This window comes from Neltuma alba, unplaced genomic scaffold (genome assembly GCF_004799145.2).
Source record: "Neltuma alba isolate B1F8T4 unplaced genomic scaffold, ASM479914v2 tig00000235_pilon, whole genome shotgun sequence".
NCBI classification, from domain to species: domain Eukaryota; kingdom Viridiplantae; phylum Streptophyta; class Magnoliopsida; order Fabales; family Fabaceae; genus Neltuma; species Neltuma alba.
This window is the reverse complement of record NW_021631972.1, coordinates 104,990-132,139: the sequence shown is the minus strand read 5'-3', so window position 1 is coordinate 132,139 and position 27,150 is coordinate 104,990. Positions and strand designations below refer to the sequence as shown.

General features: G+C 32.2%; 1 protein-coding gene across 2 annotated transcripts; it reads left to right on the top strand.

Moving 5' to 3' along the window:
• The first annotated feature begins 9,257 nt into the window (after positions 1-9,257).
• On the top strand, positions 9,258-15,148 carry LOC114760453 (endoglucanase 9-like). 2 transcript variants are annotated; one of them, XM_028949804.1, is made up of 6 exons: positions 9,258-9,511; positions 11,080-11,583; positions 11,694-11,843; positions 11,957-12,068; positions 12,198-12,361; positions 14,934-15,148. In XM_028949804.1, the coding sequence occupies exons 1-6, from the start codon at positions 9,317-9,319 to the stop codon at positions 14,973-14,975; spliced, it is 1,167 nt and encodes a 388-aa protein (XP_028805637.1). In that variant the 5' UTR covers positions 9,258-9,316; the 3' UTR covers positions 14,976-15,148. The 2 variants fall into 2 exon arrangements, with proteins under 2 accessions (XP_028805637.1, XP_028805572.1); XM_028949739.1 differs by lacking the exon at positions 14,934-15,148 and adding an exon at positions 12,509-12,950 and having other exon boundaries at positions 9,259-9,511.
• The last annotated feature ends 12,002 nt before the right edge of the window (positions 15,149-27,150 follow it).

The following is a 27,150-nucleotide window of genomic DNA, read 5'->3' as shown; positions in this document are numbered from 1 at the left end:
AAAAGTATAAAATAAAATGGGCTACAAAATAATGAACAAAGACAACAATATAACGTGAAAAAAAATCCCCCCAAAAAGAAATGACCATGGACTAAAATGAAATATATTACTGTCTTCAACATTAAACAATTAAAATTATGAGGTTTCATATAGGAGTGAATCTTATAACCCAACAAGTTGTTAGGCGACTTCACCTATGATGAAAACACAGCCTTATTCACTCATGTTCAGCTCCCAAATAAAAAGCTCAAATTCATGGTCACTACACATGAAGATTCATTAAACAAGTACTCACAATTGATTAAACTATAATACTCTATATTTCTTGTTCAATAAACTCATTGCCTCGCTTGTTGACTTGGATAATATTAATTTATATTATTTATTATTTATATTGAACAATAAATAATAGGAAAAATTCCAGAAAAGGTCCTTGGAATATAGGAAATTCCAAATTGGGTCCTGGAATTTCAAAAATGATAAAAAGGGTCAGTGACCCAATTTGTCATTTGTAAAATCAAGAGGAATTGACAACTTTGCCCTCATTTGTATTCATTCACTAAAATGATTTAAGGAATCACTATAAGGGTTTAGGCGTTACCTAGATTCGTGTAGCGAATAACTATTCACTTTTTCATAGTTAGGTGTCTTGTTATTAACTACAATTAATTTTGTAATTACTAAAACAATGTAAGCATTACCTAGATTCGTGTAGAGAATAACTACTCACTTTTTCATAGTCAGGTATCTTATTATTAATTACAACTAATCTTGTAATCACTAGAACAGTGTAAGCGTTACCTAGATTTGTTTAGCAAATAACTACTCACTTTTGCCTAACCAGGGGTAAAATTGTCAATTCGTCTTAATTTCACAAATGACAGATTGGGTCACTAACCCTTTCTGTCATTTTCACAATTCCAGGACCCAATCTGGAATTTCCTATATTCCAAGAACCTTTTTTACAATTTTCCCTAAATAATATGCACCACATAATTTTAAATGAAAATATTTGAAATTATAAATTTACAAAAATTATTGATTAAAAAAGCCGCCAAAAAAACGTGAAGTAAAAAATCTATACCCTGTCACACCATATTGGAAGAAGATTGTTCCCTATCATGAAATTTGATGAAGTGCTTTTGAGTGTAAGGGATAATTAATGTTCGCTTAGACAAAATAGCTAATTCATCAAATTTAACCATCCAATCCTACAAAATAGATTATTCATTTTCTATGAAAAATTAAACTTAAAGTATTTTATTTTCCTAAATTAGTATTTATTTTATTATTTTTATTACATTTTTAGTACATAAATTATTAACTAAATCATCGTCTCAATGGTGCCAATCATACGGATTTATTTTTATTTCAATATTTCATTATTTCTTAAATAAAACATTTTGGGTTTGGAGCCTATATTTTTGACTTAGTTATAATTCAGTTCCTAAACTTTAAATTAGTGCAACTCAATTACTATAGCTCTAAGTGAAAATCATAAAAAAAGAGCTCGGAAATAGAAAAATTGTAAATTAAAATCCATTACAACATTAATGTTGGTTTAGAAAATAATTTTTGTAAGAAGATCCTTGTACGCAATTTTTTAATTTTCAAATTTTTTTGCAATTTTCTCTAATTTTAATTCGATTGTATTTAAGTGGTAACAAGTCTAGTGTGAGGTAATTATGCAATTAAAATAATGATTCAAGGGTTAGTAGCGGTCTAATTTTAGTTGAATTAGGGTTAACTCAATCATGAATGAAATAATTTTATTTAATTAAAATGCACCAAAAAATTCATATATAACCCTAAAAAAATTTATTTAATAAAAATTCATTAATCAACAAGCAAATAAAATATTTATGCATAAATCACATGGAATTTAAAAGAACAGAGTTACTAAAGTATAACTGGAAAATTAATCTCCCAATCCTTGAAGTCTTGGCAAATGAACAATAGTAGGCTAAGAGGAGTATAATTAACACTATCGAAAAGCCGTAGTAATTCATTTACTATTTCGGAGCCAGATCGATGATCATATTCATTTACCACCATCCTCTTTCTTTTGTTTGCACGGACTTCAAAAAAAAAACAGAGAGAGAGAGGGAAGAAGAAGAAGAAGAAGAAGACGGTGAAATAAGTGGATGTGGAGAACTGGAGTCACCATGGGACAGGAAAGACTAAAGAGAGAAAGACCTGCGTGGCAGAAGATTAGCCTAGTCAGCACCACGTCACCTCCATCAATTCAAAGTAACGGATTGTGCAGATTTAATGGAAGGAAGGCTTACGTACGACTAGGCAAATTAAGGATCTGATTCAAAATTTCCCATAAATATGACAGATTGATGCTTCTAAACATCGATTCATACTCAATATATAAAATAAATAAATAAATAAAGTTTAGTTTGATTTGCATGTCCAGAACTTTTAAGAGCTTATTTTGAATCACTCATAAATAACTTTTCAATTATAATTTCTGAAATACGAGATGTTTATATTTATAAGTCATTTATAAGAAAAAAAGTTTGTTCATAGATATAAGTTACTTGTAGGGTGATTAACGAGCTTTTTCCAATTTTACTCATATTGACTTAAATATATGAGAAAAATAAAGAACATTTTTTTAATGCCCTTTGTCGATGGGAAAAAAATTATCAATTTAATTTATTTCAAGTGATTTATAAATTGAAATAAAGTAATAAGCAGAGTTTTGTCTTAATTTAAATGAAAGTGCTTATAAACACTTAAAAAAATACATATGTAAATGAGTCTTAAAAATATCCCTGATCACTAATACTCCTCCGAATATAAATATAAGACTATTTATACTATAAAGTGAATTTTATATTTAAAATTAGAAGAATTTTTTTTTTGTTGCCCGTAGTATCCTTTCACCTAAACAGCAAAAGACTAATCTCTTAAGATACTGTCAGGTACAGTAACATGACCCTTTCCTAATAATATTTTTTATATATATACTATTCTAAGAATTGAACCTAAAATATGACACTTAATATATCCAAGTCTTTTTCACTTGTAGCAACACTTGTTGGTGAGAACAACATCTTAACAGTGCGAGTACGACTAACAAGTGAGAAAATGGCTCGCATCCTTTAGACCCGGGAACTAACTTGGGCCCTTGGAGTACGGAAAGTCGTAGACGAGTGTTCACATACACGAGCAGTCAATCAGGCCGAGTTTGGTAGCAGAATATTTGATTTCTCTGTATTGGATGCAAGTTGGCAAGAATAAAAGTACAAGAGAATTATATCAAGGTCTCAAAAAAATAATGATAAATAAACCTAAAAAATAATTATTTTTGTTTTAAAACTTATCATTACAGATCGTTTAGGTTATTATTAAGATTTTTTAATAATTATTTTTCTTTTTTAGAATCTCATTGTAATTTTCCCTAAAAAACAGAACCAAAAAAAAAAGCATCATATTTCATAAATAAATAATTATATAAAGAGTGAGAATCATTATGTTTGTGAAAAAGAAAAAAAGCATATAATTTCGGAACCAAATGTTAATCAGAGTTTAACTTTAATCAATTAATTTCGGCGCCGTTTACTTTGCGCAATTAAAGGCTCACTCCCTCCAAATGGCGCCTTTCGCGCCTCTCTTTCTTAATTATTTTTTAGATTAATTCATAATAAAATAATTCCATAAACAAAGGAACTAATAATACAGCCAATTTAATTAGTGTAATGTTTCACCCTATTCTTTTAGTTTTAGGTGCTCTACTGTTTTTTTTTTTTAAATTAGAGGGAAACAAATTAATGGTACGAGGTTATATAAGAAAAATTGAACCCATAACTTTAATTCCCACTAAGGTGCTCCATTTTCTAATCGAGATGATGCATTCATGTGCTGACAAAAATAAAACAGAAATAATGAATGCTATTATTTATAATTTATTAGTATGCTATACATTTGTAATTATACCGCACACTCCCTCTGATTAGAAAAAAGGTTAAAATTATTCGAGGTGGTGTGTTGTGGTATAATTGTAACCGATTGATAATAAAAGGTTTTAAAAATAATTTAATTCTTTTTTATTTTTAAAATGACCACAACACTCACGTATAACAGATGGATTGTTCTTATATTTTATTTATGTTTTATTTTATTTATTTTAGTAGTTTTGAATCTGATACATATACACATGTATATTGACTATCGTCATAATTCATGCACTTATTATTTTTTTTTTTTTATAAAGGGTTGAAATTCACAATTCCACACCATAAAAAAGGGCTTTAAAAGAAGCTATTGATCTCATGCTTGTGTGCGCCTGTTGTGCATGTAGTTTGGTCGCAATGCTTTTAAGATTTGTGCAGATTAATTGATCTGGTGTAACTTTATTTTGATGTGCAAGACATATCATTATTGGTTGAGGAGATAACAAAAATTCACCATCATATATGAAATTGGATAATTTATTGTACATTTGTATATAAACGTGTCAATGTTCAAATATACCACAATTTAATATTAATTACTTATTTCATTTCTTTTATAAATCATTTACAATATTTTCACCGCAATTAAAGAGCGGTTTAAAACTAGTTAACTCTATAAGAAAATTAACGATTTTTATTTTTTTATTTTTTTCTGGTTAATCCCATTCTTTAGAAGTTGCATATAAACAACATTAAGTAAAAGTAATATAAAAAATGCAACAAATATTTTATACAATACTTTAGGCTAAAGTATACATTCAATCTTTTAATTTTGTACAATATTTTAATTTAGTTCCTTAACTTTAAAAAGCATACATTTAGTCCTTTAATCCTAAAATTATTAGGTTTCCATAATTTTTTTTTGTAATAATTATGGATATTTTGAAAATTAAACTCAATATATTAGCATTTCTAAATATTTTATTAATATTTAATATCATAATCTCATGGTTTTTTAAAAACTTTTTGGAGTTAAAGGACTAAAAGTATATTTTTTAAAGTTAAAGGATTAAATTAAAATCTTGTATAAAATTAAAGAACCAAATATATACTTTACCCAATACTTTATTAAAAGGACAAAAAAAAAACAAATATTCTTAGAGGGAGTGAAAAATAAAAGTTTGTAGGCAGCTTTTATCAAAATAGGGAATACTTTAGATTGATGTTCCCCACTGTATTGACTAGACAAGGCCATGATTTGAGGACTTTGAATTTCGGCCATCAAGCAAGCATGTTATTCGATGGTCGTGGATAAGGTAAGCACGTGAAGAACATAATGAGAAGATTAGGGCATGAGTTCATTTTAAAATAATAAAAAAATGATAGTTTTTTTTTTTTTAATTACTAGTGTTGTTCAAATACTATCAATTTTTTACATCAACACCAATTAATTTTAAATTTAATTAATTTTTTATGGCCCTATGGCAGCCCCTATATGCTAGTTTCAATTAATTTCCTTTTTAAACAAGTTTATATACCTTTAAAATTCATAATTTGATTTTTTTGTATAATATTCTTAAATTTGTTTGACGGTGTAATGTGGAGAACCAAACTAGTTTTCTTCTTTTTTTTTGCCAGAAAACCAAACTAGTTTTGATTTGTCCACGTTTATTGTTATTTTCATTATAATTTATTGGCGGGTATCTTGAAAGTAATTTCAATGTTACATAAAGTAAGTTGATGTTTTTTCCATCCAATGAATAAAATAAAATGGTTGAGACTTGAGGGATGTCAAAAAGAAGTTGGCAAAAGAAAAGGCCAATTAAACTAAGTTATCTAAGGGTGAAGTATTCAATGCTAGACAATTAGATTATAAAAAGCCAAGTAAAGTTCATACCATCACAAATGTGCTCCCTCCTCCTGTTCACAATACATAAGCATCAAATACTTCGTAATTTAAAAAGTTAGTTAAAAATGACTAAAGACTATAAATATATAAACAATATATATTATTTTCTTAAATTATTCTTATTTATGGAGATTGTGTGTAGGAGAGAAAATGAGTGAAAAAAGAGATAAAAGAGACATAAAATTCATTATGAATAAAAAAAATACATTAAATGAACCACTAAATCTCAAATGAAGCTTATAAATTAAAAAAAAAAAAGATCATTTCAAGCGTATGAGGCTTATATTTTGAACCAAAGGGAGTACCAATTTAATTGATGAATACAAAGGAGATGACTACTATATATGTGCATTCTAATGAAAAAGAAGAAAATGTTAAAAATGAATAAACTCTTAAGATATTTTTGGTAATCCACTTATCAGCTAAAAAAATTATTGAAAAAATTGATATGAGTATATCAAATTAATCTACTTATCCACTAAAAAATTATTGGGAAAAAACGAGAAATCATAAGTTGGTAAATCATGACAAGATGAAGCATGATTGTTTGTTAATCTTGATGTTGCGAGATTGTGCTCATTTGTACCGAATAACGTCCACTATAATTATTATAAAGATTGTTTTCAATTTTTCTCCTCCTTTTGACTTAGAAAAATAAAAAAGTGGTTAAAGTAAAGTATGACAAAAAATACTGATAATAATTCGATGTGGGCAGTGGCCCTGAAAAAAAAAAATCCACTTATTAGGCGGTAGCATCAAAGACTATCTTTTGATGAAATTAGCGTAGGTTCCATGCTCACCAAATTTTAGAGATAATTTGTACTCCTCTTGTCTTAATATAAGAGTTACTTAAATAATTTAATTAAATAAATTAAATAACTCAGGTAAATTATTTAATTACAACAATTATAACTTAATCTTCTAAAATTACCCTTGTGTATTATTTTTTTCAAAAAAGTGGCATTGAATGACTAAACCGAGGAAAAAGAACATTTACGGATTAAAAAAACAATGAGAGTTAATCTATTGGGCGGCTTTTCGGAGAAAAAATCCAATAATTTTGAACATGTACTTGCATATAAATATTTTTGAAAAAAAAAAAATCATCTCTCCATTTTTCTAAACTTTAGTATAATTTTTTTAATATATATATATTCTCAATCCCTATAGTTTCACACAATTTTTAATTTTAAATTGACCTTTGCATTTCAAAATCTAGTCTAAAATTAGGTTATACGAGCTCAAACCCAAGAATCTAATTAAAGTTGGTCGAAAAGTATCATTTTCCATCAAGAATAAATATATTTTCCTAAGAAAAAAAATGTCTATAACACTAATCTAAGAGAAAGCAAATAGTGTGTGTGTGTGTGCATATAAGTGAGCCTGAAAAATTATAACATGTATCAAATGCCCATTGTAAGCCATACATATATGCTTGCTTATACACACACAAATATATAAATAAATACACACATTATGCTTGTGACTTGTGCGTGTGTGTAGGGGAGAGTAGAAATAAGGATAAGATCATATCACATAGTCAAATATGCAATGGAAAATTCGGAATCAACTTTAAGTCAGTTCATTGGAATGATTCTTCTTTTCTTTTCTTCCCCAGATTTTTTTTTTCCCAGTTTACCTGACGCTTCTATGATTCGCGCGTGTCAAAGCATTCTCATTTGCAAATTGAGAAGATAATAAAATCGAAGAATATTTTTGTTTTGTTTTCGTATTTAATTAAAATTTTTTCATATATATATATTCAGTTTATTTAATTAAATAAATAACCAAATAATTAAATAAGTTATTGTCTTATTAATTAGCTTTCCAACCTAAATTTATATAGACAATTTGAATTAATACAAATTGAATCCCTAATTTTATGTGATAAAATTAATTATTCTTTCCGGAAAAAAATATAGAAGCTAGTTGAAATGTGAGGTTGTTTAATTCGATTCTCAACATATACTTCAATCTATTTTGCGAAACAAATTTATGACTTTTTTCCTGAAGAATCATATTGATTCCGTAGATGCTAAACAACGGTTTTCACAAATGAGATAATTTATAATAAAAAGTAATATTGAATATGTATTTCAAGAAAATTAATATGTCTTTATTATAACTAATTAATTCAATTTTGTAATCGCTATAAATGATTTTTTGTCAGACTCTATATATTAATTATTTAACTCATATATTTAGGGAATATATTTTTGGATCGCAGTGGATCATGATATTAAAAGGGTGTTTGGATATCCTGAAAAGTGTTTCTTAGAAGCACTTTCCTGCAAATCGAGATAAATTCCTCCACATATTTACCTCGTAAACTATAAAATCACTTTTGAACTATGCTTTAGTTTCCATTCAACACTCCCTAAATTATAGAGAACAGGTCCGGGACAGTCATAAGTGGGACTAGGTACAATAACGACCTAACCATAATTGTCGAAAATGTTAGAAACGGTCTCTGTTACTGTCAACTGTTTCTTCCTTCTTCTTTTTTAATTCCTTTCTCTTCTTTTTTTTTTTTTTATACAAATTCCTTTCTCTTCTTGCACCAACTTTATTTTGAAAGTTAAATGCATAAATAAAAATAAATAAAATTTTTTACACTGAGAATCATAACGATAACTATACCCATTACATTTGTAACAAGATCGAAATTAATAATATTATAATAATGATAATAATATACTAATTATAAATAAAAAAATTATTATTACTTAAAATTAAAAGAATTATGTTCTTATTTTCCACAAAAATGAAATCTATATCATTTTTTTGGATACAAAAATCGATGTCGTCAATATTAGGCAAAACTTCTTATTGATTTAATTAATCAATTCACACCAGATTTCATTTTTGTTCCTTAATTTAAAAAAAATATTTTTTGGTTCTCTAATTCTAACAATAGTTTACACATAAAATTATTATTTGAAACTAATGTCGCTAGGTTAGAAGACTGTACTGAAAATTTATTTTATAAAATTAAGAGACACTAGACCAAAATAAGCATAAAATTAGATAACCAAATATATACTTTTGCTTCAAAATTAATTAATTAAATAAATGACCAGAATTGACTCAAAATGAAAATGAGAGGATCTGGAAACAAAATCATTCCATTTGAGAATATCTTTCTTTTAACGGCAATAAATATCAAGAACTTTAATTTCCTTCACGTAATAATGCAATAACGTTCCCCCCCCCCTCCCACACACACATTATTTATATTAAAAATAAAAAAGTAGATTGGTTAGACAAGCTGATAGAACAGTGCACAATAAATATGAAATTTCTTGGTCTAAGGAAAAAAGCCATGATTTGCGCCCAATTAGTGATTGGCTTTGAGGCGCTCCATAGTCAGTGTGGCTTATAAAAAGGGCAGTTCAGTTTAAGGCTGAATCATCGCAAAAGCCCTAAAGGCTCATCTCTGAAACAATATTCTCACTATTAGTTTCAGAGAGGAGGGAGCTTCTTCTGTTTGTGCTTTGTAGTTATGTTCAGATTCTTCTTCTTCTTCTTCTTCATCTTCTTCATAGCTAACAATGTTGAGGGAAACCCACATAATTACAGAGAAGCATTGGCAAAGTCATTATTGTTCTTTCAAGGTCAGAGGTCAGGGAGGCTTCCTCCACACCAGTTACTAACTTGGCGCTCCAACTCCGGCCTCTCCGATGGCCGCCTTGCCAATGTACGTTCTTTTCTATTTTTCTGGGGACATTTTAGAATTAGTGTAGGTCTTGCTTTTAATGGTTAAAAACCGGGCCAGACCGGATTCGTTAGCTGTTCGGTTTGAATCACAGAACCATTTTCATGGTTAAGCCGCCATTAAGTTAGAACTTGTAACGCCTTTTAAGATTGGTGTAGTTCATGTGCATTGCGGTAAGTCTAAAAAAACAAGTGTCAAATTATTTATAACTAATAAATCATATTGTCTGTTAAAGTTCATATACACACACACTAAATATGTATTAATGTTAATCTCATCCTAAATGATGTTGAAGGATATGTGTGCGTGTGTGTGCGTGTTCGCCATTTACCCTTAATGTGTTTGGAATTTTACTTATTCCTCAAAGTTTCAAAGAAGAATATGAAGATATTTTAATTTTCTTAAAGTAAGACATGCATTTTTATTTTTTTTTTGAAGTTTTCATGTTCAAACTAGAAAAAGTTTTTTTTTTAATTTTTATATACGCAACCCTGCACAACAAATTTGCGGAAGTAAGCCACGGAGCCACTGTGTTATACTTCCTCCGTTCCTTATTATAAGAGACAAATAACCGAAGTACGTTGATCAAAAAAACAGTTAAAGTTAGTTAAGAACAATTAATGTATAAAAAGTATAATTTTTTTCCAAAAATGCCCTCATTAATAAGGAGAGAGAGCATGAGAGAGAACAATTAAATTATTAAAAGAAAGAGAAGTGGGAGGGAGAGAGAGTGTGAGTTGGAGATAATAAATATGGGTAAAATAGTAAATCAACACAAAAAAGTAGAGACAACTTGTAAGTGTCTCTTATATATAGGAACATGGCATAAGCATCAAGTGTCTCTTATAATAAGGAACGGAGGGAGTACTAATCTAAATTACTCTTTTTTACTTCTAATAATTGTATTTATATGTATTCTTTAAAACATAAGATCCATGAACTTTTTTAAAAGCTTTGCAAAACTTGTATTATTCTTTGTCTTTTATAATTTTTTGAGATATTTTGCATTTTAGCTCATGAATATATTTTGAATAAATTAGTAAAAGGACACGGTAATTAAAGGATGTTGGACAGAAAAAAGGGCATTGCCCTAATTTTCTTAAAATGCGAGCAGTCAAAGAATGCATTGTCTTGAAGACTTCACAGATATTCTTCTTCTTCTTCTTCTTCTTCTTTTTGGAGATTGAAATTAAAATATTCCTAAAGTATTTCCATTAAAAAAAGTCAAAAAAGAAATAATCCTAAAGCAGACGAAACGAAGACTACGCAATAAAATAACAATTAAAAAAATCAGATTGCTTTATGACTTTTCCCTCTTCTCAATGAGCATGTCATGTCTTGATAACAGTTACTTTTAATCCTTTTTTCTTATCCGTGAACCTCGAGGGTTGAATATGGAGGTATTTTTTTTATATTAAAAAATCATCGTAGACTGAGGGTACATGTAAAGAATAATTTGATTTATGTAATTTGGAAAAACTGAAATAAATCTAAGTAGTTTCCTCTAAATTAAGCCAAAAAAAGTTTTTTTAAAAAAATATATTTGGCAGGTGGATCTATCAGGAGGCTACTACGATGCTGGCGACAATGTCAAATTCAACTTTCCAATGGCCTTCACCACCACTATGTTATCATGGAGCACACTTGAATATGGCCGGAGAATGGGCCCCGAAATCCAGGAGGCCCGAGCTGCAATTCGTTGGGCCACAGACTACCTTCTCAAGTGTGCCACTGCAACACCAGGCCGGCTCTATGTTGGAGTTGGCGACCCGAATGTGGACCATAAGTGTTGGGAAAGGCCTGAAGACATGGACACGGTTCGAACCGTGTATTGGGTCTCGCCTGACAAACCGGGTTCAGATGTGGCCGGTGAAACAGCCGCCGCCCTTGCTGCTGCCTCAATTGTTTTCCGTCGAGTTGATCCAGCATACTCAAAGAGATTGATGGGGACGGCTCAGAAAGTGTTCCAATTTGCTTTGCAATATCAAGGTTCTTATAGTAGTTCTCTTGGATCTGCTGTTTGCCCGTTTTATTGCTCATATTCTGGTTACAAGGTGAATTCCTAGTTTTTTTTAATTATATTTCTTAGATTTTGATATTTCTATTTTAACCAAATTGGTTTGTTAAAGAAGTATTAATTTAAATAAATTTTCTCTTGATTTAGGATGAATTATTGTGGGGAGCTGCATGGCTTTTTAGAGCAACAAATGCTGTTTATTACTATAATTTGATAAAGAGTTTGGGAGCTGATGACCAACCTGATCTCTTTAGTTGGGACAACAAGTATGCTGGTGCGCACGTGCTTCTCTCAAGGGTAAATAATAAATATCTTTGAAGTTAATTATATCTGAAAAATGCATAGTTTTACAATAATTAATATGTGTCTATATTACATATATGATTGTTTCTAATTGTTAATTAACGCAGAGAGCATTGATACATCATGACAAGAACTTTGATCAATACCAGCAAGAAGCTGAGAATTTCATGTGCAAGATTTTGCCTAACTCTCCCTCTTCTAGCACCCAATATACACAAGGTAAAGGCAACGGTATTTAGGAGAGAAAACATTTTATGAGAAATTTACTGAAATAAAAATAATCCTTCATTAATTATTTTTTCATCTTATTGAAACAATAACTAATTGAAGATATGTGGTGTTGTGTAGGAGGGCTTATGTTCAAGCTTCCTGAGAGCAATCTTCAGTATGTAACATCTATAACATTCTTGCTCACAACCTACTCTAAGTATATGTCATTTACAAAGCACACATTCAATTGTGGCAATCTCTTTGTCACTCCAAGTACCTTAAGAAGCCTTGCAAAGAGACAGGCAAGTCCTTTATCTTGGATAAGATAAGATTGAAATTCCTTGAATTATATGAAATGTAGATTTCAGTTATTAAATCTTTATGTTTTTTTTAATATTATTTATCTCTTAATTTCAATTTCTTAACACAATTTGATTAAATACTTTTAGGTGGACTACATTTTAGGAGACAACCCTTTAAGAATGTCCTATATGGTAGGGTATGGTCCTTATTTTCCAAAGAGGATTCACCATAGAGGATCATCCTTGCCATCCCTAACAACTCACCCTCAAAGCATAGGTTGTGATGGCGGTTTCCAACCATTCTTTCACTCCATGAGCCCCAACCCTAACATTTTGGTTGGAGCTGTTGTTGGCGGGCCAAATCAGAGCGACGGGTTCCCAGATGAACGTGATGATTATAGTCATTCTGAACCTGCCACTTACATTAATGGTGCCATTGTTGGACCGCTTGCATACTTTGCTAGTGCTCGTCATTAATTAACAGTCAGGTTTTTTTTCACTGCCTTCATTAGGAGTTGGTCTATATGTGCCAACCCAACAAAGAAAAAAATGGAGGCTTAGAAATCAAGCAAGTGCATGTGTCTTTTCTTTGTTTTAATTTTAGAAAGCTCATCTTAATCTTAAAGATTGAGGTTGGAGCTCAATGAACTATGGGAGCATTAGTGTAGTATGTTGTTACATGTAGGAATCATGTAATGATTAAGTTAATTAACTACCTCAAGTTTTGCTACTCCAAATAGAGTTCCCAAATTGTTGTTTGAGAAATTCAAATCTAATAGAACAAATCAGTAACAGCATGATCTTTAAACTTATCGAAACTATTTGCTTTAAAATATAAAGTAAAAATAATTATTGTTGAAAAAACAATATCGGTTGGATGTGGCTTTAGTCTTGTCAACAATGATAGAAACAAGATAAAAAATTTGATTACGTATATGTTACTTTTACTAGGGGAAAAGATAGAAATACTTGTAATAAATCAAACTCATCTTCTATGTATACCGATGAGCCTATCTTCTTTTTGAAAGCTCCCACCAAGTAGTTTCTTGTTTAAGAAGTTTTAAATGCTTTTTGTTGATGGTCTAGATAGGAAATTAACATATCCAAATCATTATTAATATTTAGTAGCCGCAATGTTGACCACTCTGCTCAATGAGAATTGTCCAACATACTAACCATGAGGCCTAGCAAAATTAACACTTTGGGTTCCTTAAGCATCTAGTTAGGGGCTCAACCCCCAGTAGTGTGTATCAAGGGGGTCTCATGGCTAGTACTAAAGCTCCTACCAGAATTCTATGGTGTGAGGAGATTAATTATTGATATCAGCAGTTGGAATGTCTATGATGAGAGGGGATTAATTGAAGCAGAATGTTACGCTCAGCATAGAAATGACTGGTGTTTAAAACTCCCTTCTTTTTATATTCATTTCACAACCGGTGTAGAAAACGTTACTTTTTTAGATCTATCAACAAGTTTCAGACTCCATTACAAAGAGAACTTCTTAGCAAGCCACAATATCATCTAAAGCACTTGACTAATTTTAAATTGGTCTTACTTACTTTCAATACCTTTTCGTTGTCTTATGTAATGATTCCCAAGAAGCTTTGTGATAAGATTAATTCTCTTTGTCTAAATTTCTTTTGGGGATCCTGCGGAGATAAAAATTGGATTCATCTCAAGGGACATAATTTCCTATTTACCTATTCAAGAGGATGGTCTAGGTTTTCATCCCATTAAATGTGTTAATCATACTTTGTTAAACAAATCTAGAGTATTGTGCACCGTCCTACTAATTCCCCTTATTTTCTACTTTATGAGTTAAATAGTTGGATATTTCCTCTCTATCTCTAATTAAGAAGCCTCATAATTCATTCCAACTTTAAAAGGAAATCTTTGAATGTGCTAACATTAGAGTGGATAAGACTTAAATGGCAAGTTGGGGATGACACTGGTATTCCATTTAACCATTGCAAATGCTAGCCTTCTTGTCTAGACTGCACCGACATCAACTAATATTGTTGATATGGTTGCCGATCTTATAGTGCAACCACAAGCATTGTATTTTCCATTGTTGGAATAAAGAGTTCATCCAAGTTATTTACAGGCCTTTCATAGCTTGAGAAATTTTCAACTCTCCTATTTTCATCAAGAATCACTAAAACCACCTTATCTGGATAGGCAATTCTCCTCTCCTATTTTTGTCAAGAATCACTAAGACCACTTTATTTGGATAGGCACTTCTCAAGGCTCTTATTCAAAGATGACTTTTCTTTACTTCTTTGAAGTTACATTCCTAGTATTTCTTTGATTTCGTAGTCTCATGTTATGGAAAATCCTTTGGAAACTTAACTTGCCTTACAAATTTCTACATTTTGGAAATTTTGTCATGAGGCAATTGTAGCGGCTACATACTCAAATACCATAATCTTTGATGTCTCTACACTGTCCTTTTGTTTGTCCTGCAGAAGAATTTTTGAGCATATTTGCTATTCACATAGCTATACTAAAGTAGTTCGATTTGGTTGCCTTTATCAATCAAACTGACTAAGATCTTAATGTCTGGGGTCTATAGCTAGCTATTGAATACCCTCTGCTCTCTTCCCAAGGAAACTAAATTTAGTTTGATCCTAAAAATCATTATCATTATCAACTTCATGTGGAGGTGGCATAATTTTGTTATGTATTAGGTTATTGTTCTCAATTCATCTCTTGTTAATCATTTTCATGGTTATATAAATGTTCTAGAGAATATTCGTTAATGGCCATACTAGTCTTTTGTATATGGCTCTTCCAATCAACCTTCTGCTTCACTTGGTGATTTGCATTAGTTGGATTGGAATCTATTGTTGAGGAAGCTAAAGTAAAAAAGAGTTTAATACTTTCAAGTTCTCTTCCAACAAGGTGCTTATACAATCCATGGAATCACTTTGAAGAAGCCTCACTTCTTATCTCATGAGCTCTTTTACTAGCTTGGCTAGCATGTCTTAGCTATGTTTTTTCATTGTTTTAATCTTATTCTTTTTTCTATTATCATCAACGTCCTTCACTAGCTGAATTGTGATTTGGCTTCAACTTTCTCCATCCATCATGACCATTAAGTGGATCACAAAATAGCCTTGATTCTTATATTTGTTCCTATCTTGAGCCTTTTCCAGTGTTTGTTTTCTTCTTTTCAATGACATTTTGCTATTTTTAAGGGGGTTCTCTCCATGGAACTCTCCCATAAACCTTGTAGTTTGAATATTTTATCTTTTTCCTTAATTCTTTCATATTAACAAAAAATACATTTACTTCTAAAATAATACTCTTAGAGCAAGAAAACAATATTGGCATAGTTTTTTTTTTAATATATACAAGTTTAGGTGAGTTAGGTCCTATGAATTCAAGGAGGTCAGAACACATCTCCAGGCTTAGAGAACACCTATAAAGGTATTTACAGAATGCCTACCAACAAAGTCCTCATATCGACAATAAGATTCAAACTCATGACCTCATGGGTTATGAGCCGTATTCTTACCAATTAGATAATTTCAATATTTGAAGCAATAGTGATGAAATGGACCGAAAATGCCCAACCAAGGAGAGATTTTGATCATAAAGGTTAAATGGGCCTGCACTCAAGCCCATCTGGTTTTGGGATTGGAAAAAATAATCTTTTTATAAAGTAACAGGATGTGCGATATATATATATATATATATATATATATCATATGCTTGTTACTGTCATCTAATAAATGTAATATAATTATTTGAAAATTATATGTATTTTAAGTTATTGACCACTAACTAGCCTGTATTCGTATGTGGTTTCTGGTGCTGTGATTTGAGGCTCTAATTGGGCCTTTCCTCTTGCTGGGCCTAAAATGTAGATGAAGAATACATGTGTTTTTTTGGGACAGATAATGGATAAATGTTGTTTCTGGAAGTAAGTATTGAACTTTGATTGGACCCATTCGTAATGTAATATGATTGTTGTTTTGTTTGAGGCCCATCATGAGTAACAGGCCCAATTAGAGCAAAAGTGTGGATCCGTTCATATTGTCAGGCTATCAAGCTTCGAAACCCAATTTCTGTTTGCTAAACTTAATTTTTCTAAAAGCAATTTATATTTTCACGTTCAAAATCTAATTTTGGGTGAATATTTTTCATTTTACAAAAGTGAGTTGTTTCAACGAAATACTGAATTTCATATTAATAAGACTCTTTTGATTCTTAATTTAAGACCTATTTAACTAATTTGGTTAAATTAAAGAAATCAAGTAAGTTAATTAATTATAATAAATATAACATATATTTTATAAAATATCCTAATCATCTTTCTTAATGCTCTACATCTCTTTTCTACTTGATTATTGTTAAGGAAATATTATTATGAATAATTTAGAAAAAAAATTAATAAATATGAAAATAAATTTTATATTTTAAATCAATATCAACTTTACAATGAGATCCTATGTACATTAAAAGCCGGAGGAGTATTAACTAGGAAACACGAAAGATCAAAAGAATATATCAAAGCCTGTAGACACTCACCATATCCCCATTTTAAAATGGTGGATATTCTTGTTTCTTATTTTTGAAGAAACAAGTCAAACACCCACCTCCTCATAAGAAGGAAACACACCCCACAATCATAAAATGGATTTACCACCAAAGGTTGAAAAAAAAAAAAAGGGGACTAATTACACTCACAGTAAAAAGAGAAGAATATTAAAAATTGCTAAAGACTTTCAACTTCAACCTTAACGTTACAGTTTAATGAAGGTTTATAATTTGATGAGGAAATAGTTATTGTATAAATAGAAGCATTGATTTAATGTTTAATATTTACAAATTAATATTGTCTTGTCTAGCACTTAGGGAGGAAATGCTTTTTGCTGATATAATTATAAATAAAGCTCATAATGCAGAGAATAACTTTTGTTTATATACTTCAATTGATCTAAACTCTATGGATCACTATGAAATTCCTAGAGCTAATATGTGATTGACGTCACCTCAAGCTCTGTTACTTACCGTTAATAGAAACGAAAAAACTGAGAGAATATTTTTCTGATTCTAAATATTAATTAGTTAGCTAATTAATTTTTAAAAATTGAGAAATTTACGTAAGTTGATTGTTTGTAAAAACAGTAAGTTAGTATTCCTAAAATATCCTATTTAATCATTTATATTAGAAATTATCTCATTAATAGAAACGCCCTTTATTGTGAGAAATCAATGAGAATAATTTGAAAAAAAAATAGTTACAAATTTATGAGATTAAAAAAAAATTTTCGCCCCAAAAACAAGTCAATTTCATGGACCACACAGAAAATTAAAATGTTACAAACACTAATAGCCGAAGCTAAGAGGAAGCAGCAATATAAATGCATAACAATTGATCCAAATCCAGAAAAACAATATTCATCCACAAAACAAACATTCAATCTATATGCGACAACTCATACAAGTTGAAATGTTCATGTATTGAATCTTAAACATAGTAACAACGTATTGATCTCCAATAATATCCAATAAAATCAAAGGTGGGGCTCCAAAATATCCATATACATCATCACCTGTTATATATTTGACAAAAGTTAATGCAGATGATTATGTATAAAATTAATGACATAATATTAGAATCATACCAAGCTAATTAAAATTTTGACCTCCCAAACGCAAGAGAAGCAAAGTGATGAAAAGCAAGCTCATCCCAATCCCAAATATAATAATATATCTACCATGACGAAATCAGTCTGAAACGATATAAAGGTAATTAATTAATTACAAGTTATAAAATATGTACGAGTAAAAGGACTAATATGAATGATACTAGAATTGGAATACCTTTACCTTTAGGAGAACGCAGTATTCACTCATATTTTCGAAATTTTGACTGGAAAGTTGCTTTAATGGCGGGATCATCCCACTCCAAGTTGTCCCACCAAACTTGAAGTCCCTCGATGAACCTCAAGTTAGCCTTGGAATCAAACGGCAACTTATTCAGCTGTTTACAATTGTACACTTGGATGGATCTTAGGGATGGAAAAGGCAATACTCTCTCATGAATGCTCCTAAGATTTGGCAATTCATTCAACGTCAACTTTACAAGAGAAGGGAATACAGAGTCCAAATGCTGTCTTTCTTTCGCATCTTCTAATCTTTCTCCCTTATCACTTGTTCTATTGAGGAGCAATCTCGAACTGCGAGCGTTTGAAGGAGTGGAGCATACTTCACCCATGTCATGTGAAGTATTGTATTGCAGTAAGAAATGTTCACAGCACGAAGCATGGATAGACAACATGCGTCCAAAACAGAAGGATCTACCATATTATGCAAATGAGAGAAGCAAAGACGCTGCAAGTGCTTCATTTTTGACACGGATGCCAATAATACTGACCCGTTAATTTGGGCATGAACATGCGAAACCTCAAGGACATATATGCAGCTTTGCAACTTGGCCGATTCAAATAATTTGTTGACGCCACTGTCTGTTCTTATTTTCATCTGCAATTCCTCCAAGTTGGATGAGCGCTCCACCTCTAGAAATTCTTTGTCTTCCCTATCACTACCATCATTTAGCGGAGTTGCAGATGCTAATTAATCTGCACACTTTTACTTGTTGAAGATTTGGTATTATCCCAAAGAAGTAACAGGAATATGATCTGCAGACAAATTAAAAACCTTCAGGTTTTTCAAATTCTCCAACTCTCTCCAAATGTCTGGTGCATTAGTTAATTTGAAATTAACCAATGACAGATATTCCAAATGATTTAATCCACCGATTTCTGTGGGGATGAGTACCCTTTTCGTTGCAAACAGTTCCAAGGCTTTTAATTGCCTTGCGTATTGGATATTTCCTAATCCATTTATTGTATCAGGAGTATCAAACTTCAACAGTAATGTTGTTAGATTTGTCCAAGCTATGCTTTGTATCCATGCTTCAACACCATTCATGATTGAAATCGTTTCAACCATTCCATAATCTTTAACATTGGCTTGAGACATTGCCCATCCATCTTCTTGTACTGCAACCTTGAATTTGTTTCTGCCTTCATCACATGCTATCCATAGTGCCATGTCACGGATGACATCATGCATCTTAACTGAACGCTCCAAAAAGATATTATCTTTAACTTTCTCTAACAAGCATGAAGGCTTCAACGTTTCAATTATAGATCCACCATGGCTAGACATATCATGTGCACTTCTCATCCTCTCATTATAAAGAAATGCCTCCCCTATCCACTTATCAATGAGACGAGAAACTTAAATTTCATAATCTTCTGGGTATAATACGCAATATAAGAAACATTTTTGGAGTGTTTCATCTGGTAGTTAATCATAGCTAAACTTGAGGATAGAGAAAACCTCTGTCTCCTAGGCAGAAGCTGTCCATGAAGAACTTGTTAAGTTATTCTTTGAGTATTCCCCTGTTTCCACACTCTTCACACTAGCCATGGCACTTCCTACCATAGTTAACGCAAGTGGTAGTCCTTTACATTCTTAAGCAATCTCCTCTGCTATCTTTGGGATGATAGGGTTAGATTTCAGAGTTTCCTTGGCAGCTTCCACGCTTCCACACTCTTTGGAATGATAGGGTTAGATTCCGTTAGAATTTCAACTTTAAATTTTCTTTGGGCTTTCATTTTTGCGCAAACATCCTCAGATTGTGTTGTGAATAACACTTTGGATTGAAAATTAGTTTCCTTTGGATGTGGCACTCCCACCTTTTCCAAATCTAATTTCTTCCATATATCATCCAATAATGGAACAAATTTCTTCTCTTAGGACTTCATAAATCTTTGCAATTTTTTCATATTGGCTACTACAACGATTCCAAAGGTCATTTCCAATACTTGCCCATTTTCTGATGCTGTCCATAATACTATCCAAGTTGGGACTTTTGGATACCACTACCCACTTGATGTAAAAGTCTGATCTTTTCCCAAGTTTGTTATGAATTTTTCTTAGCAAGGTAGTCTTTCCCACCCCACCCCTCCCATATAGCCCAGTGATGCCAGCATTGTTTTCTTCAATACTTTTCATACCTTATCAAACATGATATCTAAGCCTACTGTCTCACTAGAAGGCATCTCATTGGGCTTACAAAGACACTTGAGGAAAATTTTAAAATCCTCACAAAACTTTTGCCCTTCAGTTTCTAGTTCATCTACATTCCTTAGAATGTTGACAACATCCTCACCTAACTTGTGGCTTGAGATGCAATTCTGTGGACAACATTTACCAAGGCATTTATTCTAATTTGTTCACTTCCACGAACTTGAATATATTTTATTTCCTGTGAATATAATATTATTAATCAGCTTCACAATGTCATCATTCTATACTTTCAAGTCAAATTTGAGTGAATGTATAGGTGGTAATTAGATCCTGAACGAGAGAGCACGCGCGCACATATACTATGTATGTATATGTATTAGTGGGTGACTTGATGTGTGTAATTGACATACTAGTAGGCAAGAATAAGCATGCTTTATCTGTTAATACTCCCTATGATTCAAAATATAAGTCAAATAACTAAATCACATAATTCAAAAAATTGGTTAAAATTAGTTAAAGATAATAGATATGTAAAAATAAAACTTATTTTTCTAAAAAACCCTTATTTATGGAGAGGGTAAATGGGAGAGAGAATAAGTGAAAAAAAAGAGGTGAGAGAGATATAATTAATCTAGAGTAAAAATGAAAAAATAATACAGTAAATGATCAAACAAATCTAAAGTGAAGCTTGTAAAGAAACAAAAAAACTCTTCAAAAATTTGATACTCATATGTTGAATTGGAGGGATTACCAAATAAAAACCATGGTTAAAACTTAAAACAATATAAACTAGAGGTTGAATTAAGGGAAAATTAGAATAAAAGACCTAAAGGGAATAATATTTATTGTGAAGGATCTTAAAATTTGTAATTAGTAAAGGTGTTCAATTGTGTCCCATCTCGGCTTCTCGTCCCTATCCCAGTTGTTTTGGGATAGGACAATCCTGTCCAAAAGTTTTTGGGATCGGATGAAAGTAGGATGGGACGAAATTATTTAGGGATGAGATAGGATAGGACTTGACAGGTCGCGGGATAGGGTGTTCTGTCCCAGTCCCCTCCCAATATATTATTTTTATTTTTAGTTGTTATAAAATTATTTTATTTACTATTGTAATAGTATTTTGGTAATGATATTTATCAATTCTTATTTTTTATTTGTTTATAAGTTGTTTTTGCGTTGGTTACATGATATTCTTTGTAGTGAACATTTTATGTTTGTTTATTTTTTGTCTCTCAAAATTACAAAAAACATTTTTCTTGCCATTGTTTCCTCATTTTTATCTATTTTCTTCACATAGTTTTTATCATGACTTCTTACACTTTATGTATAATCAGTTGTCAAATTAAAAAAGTAAAAAAAATCCAAAAAATAAGAGATGAGACGTCCTTATCCCGTCTCAGTTATGTTCTATCCCAATTAGGAGGGGATGCTATTGGGATGAGACGGGACACGGGATGGAAAAAAAGCATAAACACCCCTAGTAATTAGTTAGAAAGAGCAAAAACCAAAATATAAATATACAAATGCCAAATGATCCCTAACCAAATCCCTTATATTATCTAACCACATCCCAATTATTTCCTCATTATTGGCTAAAAAACAGGGACGCACTCCATTGTGTTAAATTTTCATTTTTTTTATTTAATTCGTAGATTGTAAAAATTTTACAATATCATTATGCATAATAATGTTCACTTAATTTTGACTACTAAGGTTTGATAGTCTTTGTGTGCTATTTTTTTTTTTTTTAATGAAACGGTAAATTTTATATACGAATTTAATTTTATCTTTTCTGTAACATTAAACTTGAAGCAAGCAGTCAAACTAATGCAAAAAGCTGTTTTTCAAACATAAAAAATAAAATTTATTAAATTAATGTAAAATTTTCATTATAAATTATGTTTGTTAAAATATGTTATGAAAAATAATTTTGATTTTGATTTTGATTAAAATCATGCAAAATAATTTATTATTACTTGTTTTGCAAATTTTATAATATCATTGTCTGTCTGTATACTTTCATCATGACATTTTCACTCATCTTATATATTTGATTATTTTTCCAGTCCCTTAGGTCCATTATGTATTTATGTCCAGTGAACCATTTACATGCTTCCATCTTGTTATTTTTACACATAAGCACTTAACCCCGTTAAGCCACCGTTACCCACTGAAATTTCTTCTTCTCTGTTCAATGTTGTAACCCAGCGAATTTTTAGCTTCCAAGAATACCTCTCGACAGTGTAGCTCTTCTTCACTATCAAAACGCCACCATCCCTGTCCTCCCTCGCATTATTTGCCCACTTACTTCCTTCTAGACAAGTTGCGATCTCAAGAAACTCTTGGCTATTGGTGACGAATGATTCTCCTTCCATAACGCCACCTTTGAGAAATCTGGCATAGACTGGGAAGAACAGAGTACTCTCAAGAGAAAGAGGGTCGTTGGAGCCGAGTAATGGGGTCAAAAGTGTTTAAAGAAAGATTGAAAATTGGAGGATTAAAAAATCTTTTATATTTCCTGTGCCTATCAGTTACCATATCTGTGATGAATATTATTAATTTGTATTAATTGCATCCACTGGGTTCTCTAATTTTCTCTCATTAAGACGGTATCATACAATTATCTAGTCCCGGGAGGAGAAGCGGGAAACAATATGGGAAGGATAGTGTTTTCAGTGGAGGAAATTTCTGAACAGTTTGGGTCGTCCCCGATACCCACAATAAAGGAAGAATCCTCTTCTGGGATGAATCGCAATTCTTTCTGAGTGGCCCAATTCCAATGATTTCTCTAAGAAGCTTTTGTAGCTTCCCATGCCTCTCACCCTTCTCCTTCCTCCGATCCTGACAAAGATGATGCCATCCATTTCCAAGAATGTTGTTGACTACTCTAGAGTGGGTTTTTTTTTTTTTTTTCCCCCGGGTCGCTAAACAGCTCTAGAGTGGGTTGACTCAACAGAGAAGAAGAAATTTAAATGGGTAACGGTGGTTTAAAAAGGTTAAGTGGTGATGTGTATAAATAATCTATATGGCCGCAAGTGATTGGCTTACTGGGCCTAATATACCTTAAGACCTAAGGTACTGGACCTAAGGGGGTGTTTGGATAGAAATCAAATCATGGTTTCATAAGTGTTTTTACGGATTATGAACTAAATATGTAGAGGAGATTACCTCGTTTTGCAGAAAAGTGTTTCTGAAATCGCGGTTTTGAGAATGCCAAACACCCCCTAAGTTCAGTCCTTTTTAGAAATCACATAAACCATTTTTCAAAAGCAATTAAATATATATAATTTTTTGACTGTATCATATTTAATAGGATAATCATTAACTATTCTGAGAAAAGAAAGAGAGAGATAGAGAGAGACAAGGTTCTCTCCAATGGCTGAAAAAACACTATTTTTGTTAAAAATGTTGGATCCTTTTCTTAGCTATCGATTAATGAAGATATGGTCGATAAGGGTCAAATATTTAAGGTGTGGTTAGAGGGAACATAGGTGTTTTTTCTTTTTCGGGGTTAGAAGTAAAATATCATAAAAACAAAACAAAACAACTCAAAGTTTAAAAGGCAAAGAAAACAACAGAAACCCAAAAAACTATGAAAAGGCAGAAACAAGAACGCGAAAAACATCCAAAGACAACACTGAACTGGTTCACTTGCATAGCAGCAGCTAAGAACAAACAGATCTAGTTCACTCCTATAGCAGCAGCTGAGAACAAACCCCGAGAGAGAAGGGGAGATGATGAAAAATCCATCCAAGAACACACTCCCTTAATTTACTTGAGGCTGCACACCAAAATAATCACAAAACCAGGCAAGCCAAGAAGAGCACCAATCAACAATCCATCTAGAGGAGAAACGAACAAACAAAAGAAGAAATTATTGGGATTGAGGGGGCATAAAACCCAACCATAGAGGCCACAAACCCATTACAAAACTCCTCAGCTCATCCAAAGAAGCTAAGTTGCAACAGAGAGCAACAAATTCCAAAGGGAAAATGCTCTCATGGAAGAAGCCCCACCAATAACAGCCAAGCTAAGCAAAATCAACAGAGAGAACCAGAAGCTTTTTTTCCTCTAGATTTCCAGTCAAGCAGTGACCAATCTTCAAAGCCACAGCAGAAGCAAACCTCCCTCTTAAACCAGAACCATCAATCCCAGCAACTACTAACACTAAATTCTTAAAATCAAAAACAGACTGAAGAAACTAAACTTCTAGACCTTCCCTTCAGTAAAGATTGAAGCAAAGTAAACAAATGAACTGCCAATAAATTCCTAGTTAACAGCATCTTCCTCCAACATATGCTTGACTTGAAAGGAAAACAAACTAAAGCCCCCTATCATCTTTGAAAAAACTATGGCAAGCACTATCTCAGATAAAACCAACAGTTTAAACCAGCAGCAACAATCATTTTGAACAGAAACCAAGGTTTTCCTTATATTCCAGAACCACCAAGAAGCATAAATCAGACCAACCAGCACAACACATACTTCATAACCAGCAATCAAACCATACAGCCAAAAGGACTTCACAAAGAGGCTATTCGAAGAAAGAGTATCTTGTTACCTCACAAGGCCAAGGCAAAAGAATCCCACGGAATAGATTTGTATCAAGGCGACACTGTGAGATTAGCTGTAATTTGAGAATCATCGATCCATCGCTCATGGATCTATTTTGAAGAAACAACTAATTTGCTCGCAACACATAGAACTCTCCTTCACCCATTCTCCTCTAAGCAAAACAGCTTTTAGATTTCACCATCTCTGCTGCTATTCCCATTGATTCCCAATTTGTGCTCGGCCATTCCGTTTTCCTCTTCGCCATTCTTGTTGAGGCTCTTAATCATGCCACCCACTGATCTTCCTCCTTCAAATCCCTAACCAGCAAAACTTCAGAACTTGCTCGCATCTTCAGATCTTGCAAAATCTCTAACTCACATACTAGACTCCCTCTACCCCGACCGCCGTTGTGGAGAGGACGCCGATGGAAGTCGCCCACTAATCACGGGTACCACTGGGAAAACGGGCTCGAGCCTAAGCGGCCCAGCCCGATTATGCCTGAGTCCTAGAAATGATTAATTTTTTTAAGCTCGACCTTTTTTTTTTTAAGCTCGACTTGTGAAATGATAGGCTTGTGCTGAAATGCAGGCTTTTAGCCCATTTAATTAAAATAAAGTTTTTAATTTTTTTATATATTTTATCAAAATAATAAAAATGAAACGATAAAATTACTAATAAAAGGTATAAATATAAATAAAATTAAGTCACAAACTAAACATGTAAAAACCCTTAACCTCAAAACATTATAACTCGTCATAAAACCACTACTATGATAGAAAAGGAAAGCTGTTAAAATGAGTTACCATAGTAGAACGAAAATTTTATATTTTTAGAAATTGACTTTCAAACTCGGGTCAACCCGTAATCCGTTGCATGCAACTAAAATCATTCATTCATATCCATTGGGCCTCCGAGCCTCCGGCCCGGGTAACAACATACATCAAAAGCAGCCTATCCAATTAGTTTTCAACCATGTAACAAAGTTTCATAACATAATAGAAATGGCCTCCAGTCAACTAAAACGAGGAGATAACATATTCTCCAATTTACAATAAGGCCGGGTAATCAAAATATTTCAAAGGACCCTAACTGTGGCAATATACAACTGTTCATACATAAACAAATGCTAGAGGCCTAAAGCTAATCAAGCTCAAGCCTCTGCGTCTCTTCCCGAAGGCGCACGCCTAGAAACTTCACCTGAAAACATTGTAAACCACGGGGTGAGATAAAGTCCCAGTAACCAACCTTTCCAATACTAGGTACTACTAAATAGGTACTCGTGAGGTGTCAAGTGGGGCAGTTCACAAGTAATATGATAACAAGATAGCCACAACAATTTATGCGAGTGAAATGATGCAATTCCCATCAACCATATCCCTCACTTTGGGAGATTTTCAAGAGCCGAACTCGGTCTATCCCTCACTATGGGGGACGTAGGGAGCCATAAAAGGCCTATCCCTCACTCTGGGGGACGTACTAAGCCAACCATCATGCATTAATGGAGGCCAAAACTCTACTCAACTCAAAGGGTATAACTATCAAGGCAACACTCCAAAGTCATAAAAGTCTATTAAAACATCAAGTCCCCTTTTTTAAGCATTAATTAGAGTTCAAACCTCAAGGACCCACTATAGGAATTCAACCTCCAACATCTCATTTGAACAATTGAGGTTCCAACAACAAATCTAAACCGATTAAACATCCAATTTAACCCTCCTTAACATAACCCAATTCACAAAACTTAGAATCAACCTCTACATTGTCATTCTCAATCCCAAATCACATATTTCCATAAACCCTAGCTTCAAAAACTCAAGATTCTTTAAATCCAAGTAAACTACACCGATTAAAAACTTAGACTAACCCAAAGCAATCAATTAAACTCAAAACAATCAGTCAAAAACCTCAGTTCCATCACAACCTAGAAAATCCTAGGGTTCTACCAAAAATCCTCAGAAATTCCAAGAAAGAAAGTAGATTAGAGGTTAAAATCACTTATTTGAGGTAATGGATCCTTAGAAATGTCTTTCCCAAGCCTTAACACCGAAACCCTAGCAGAGCTCCTCTCTCCTCCTTCAGATTTTCTAATTTTCGCACAACTGAACCCTCCAGCGTCTATATAGATTCGGGACCTTTCGCCGCGGCGAACTAATCCCGAGAGGGATTACTCGCCTGAAAACCCGACT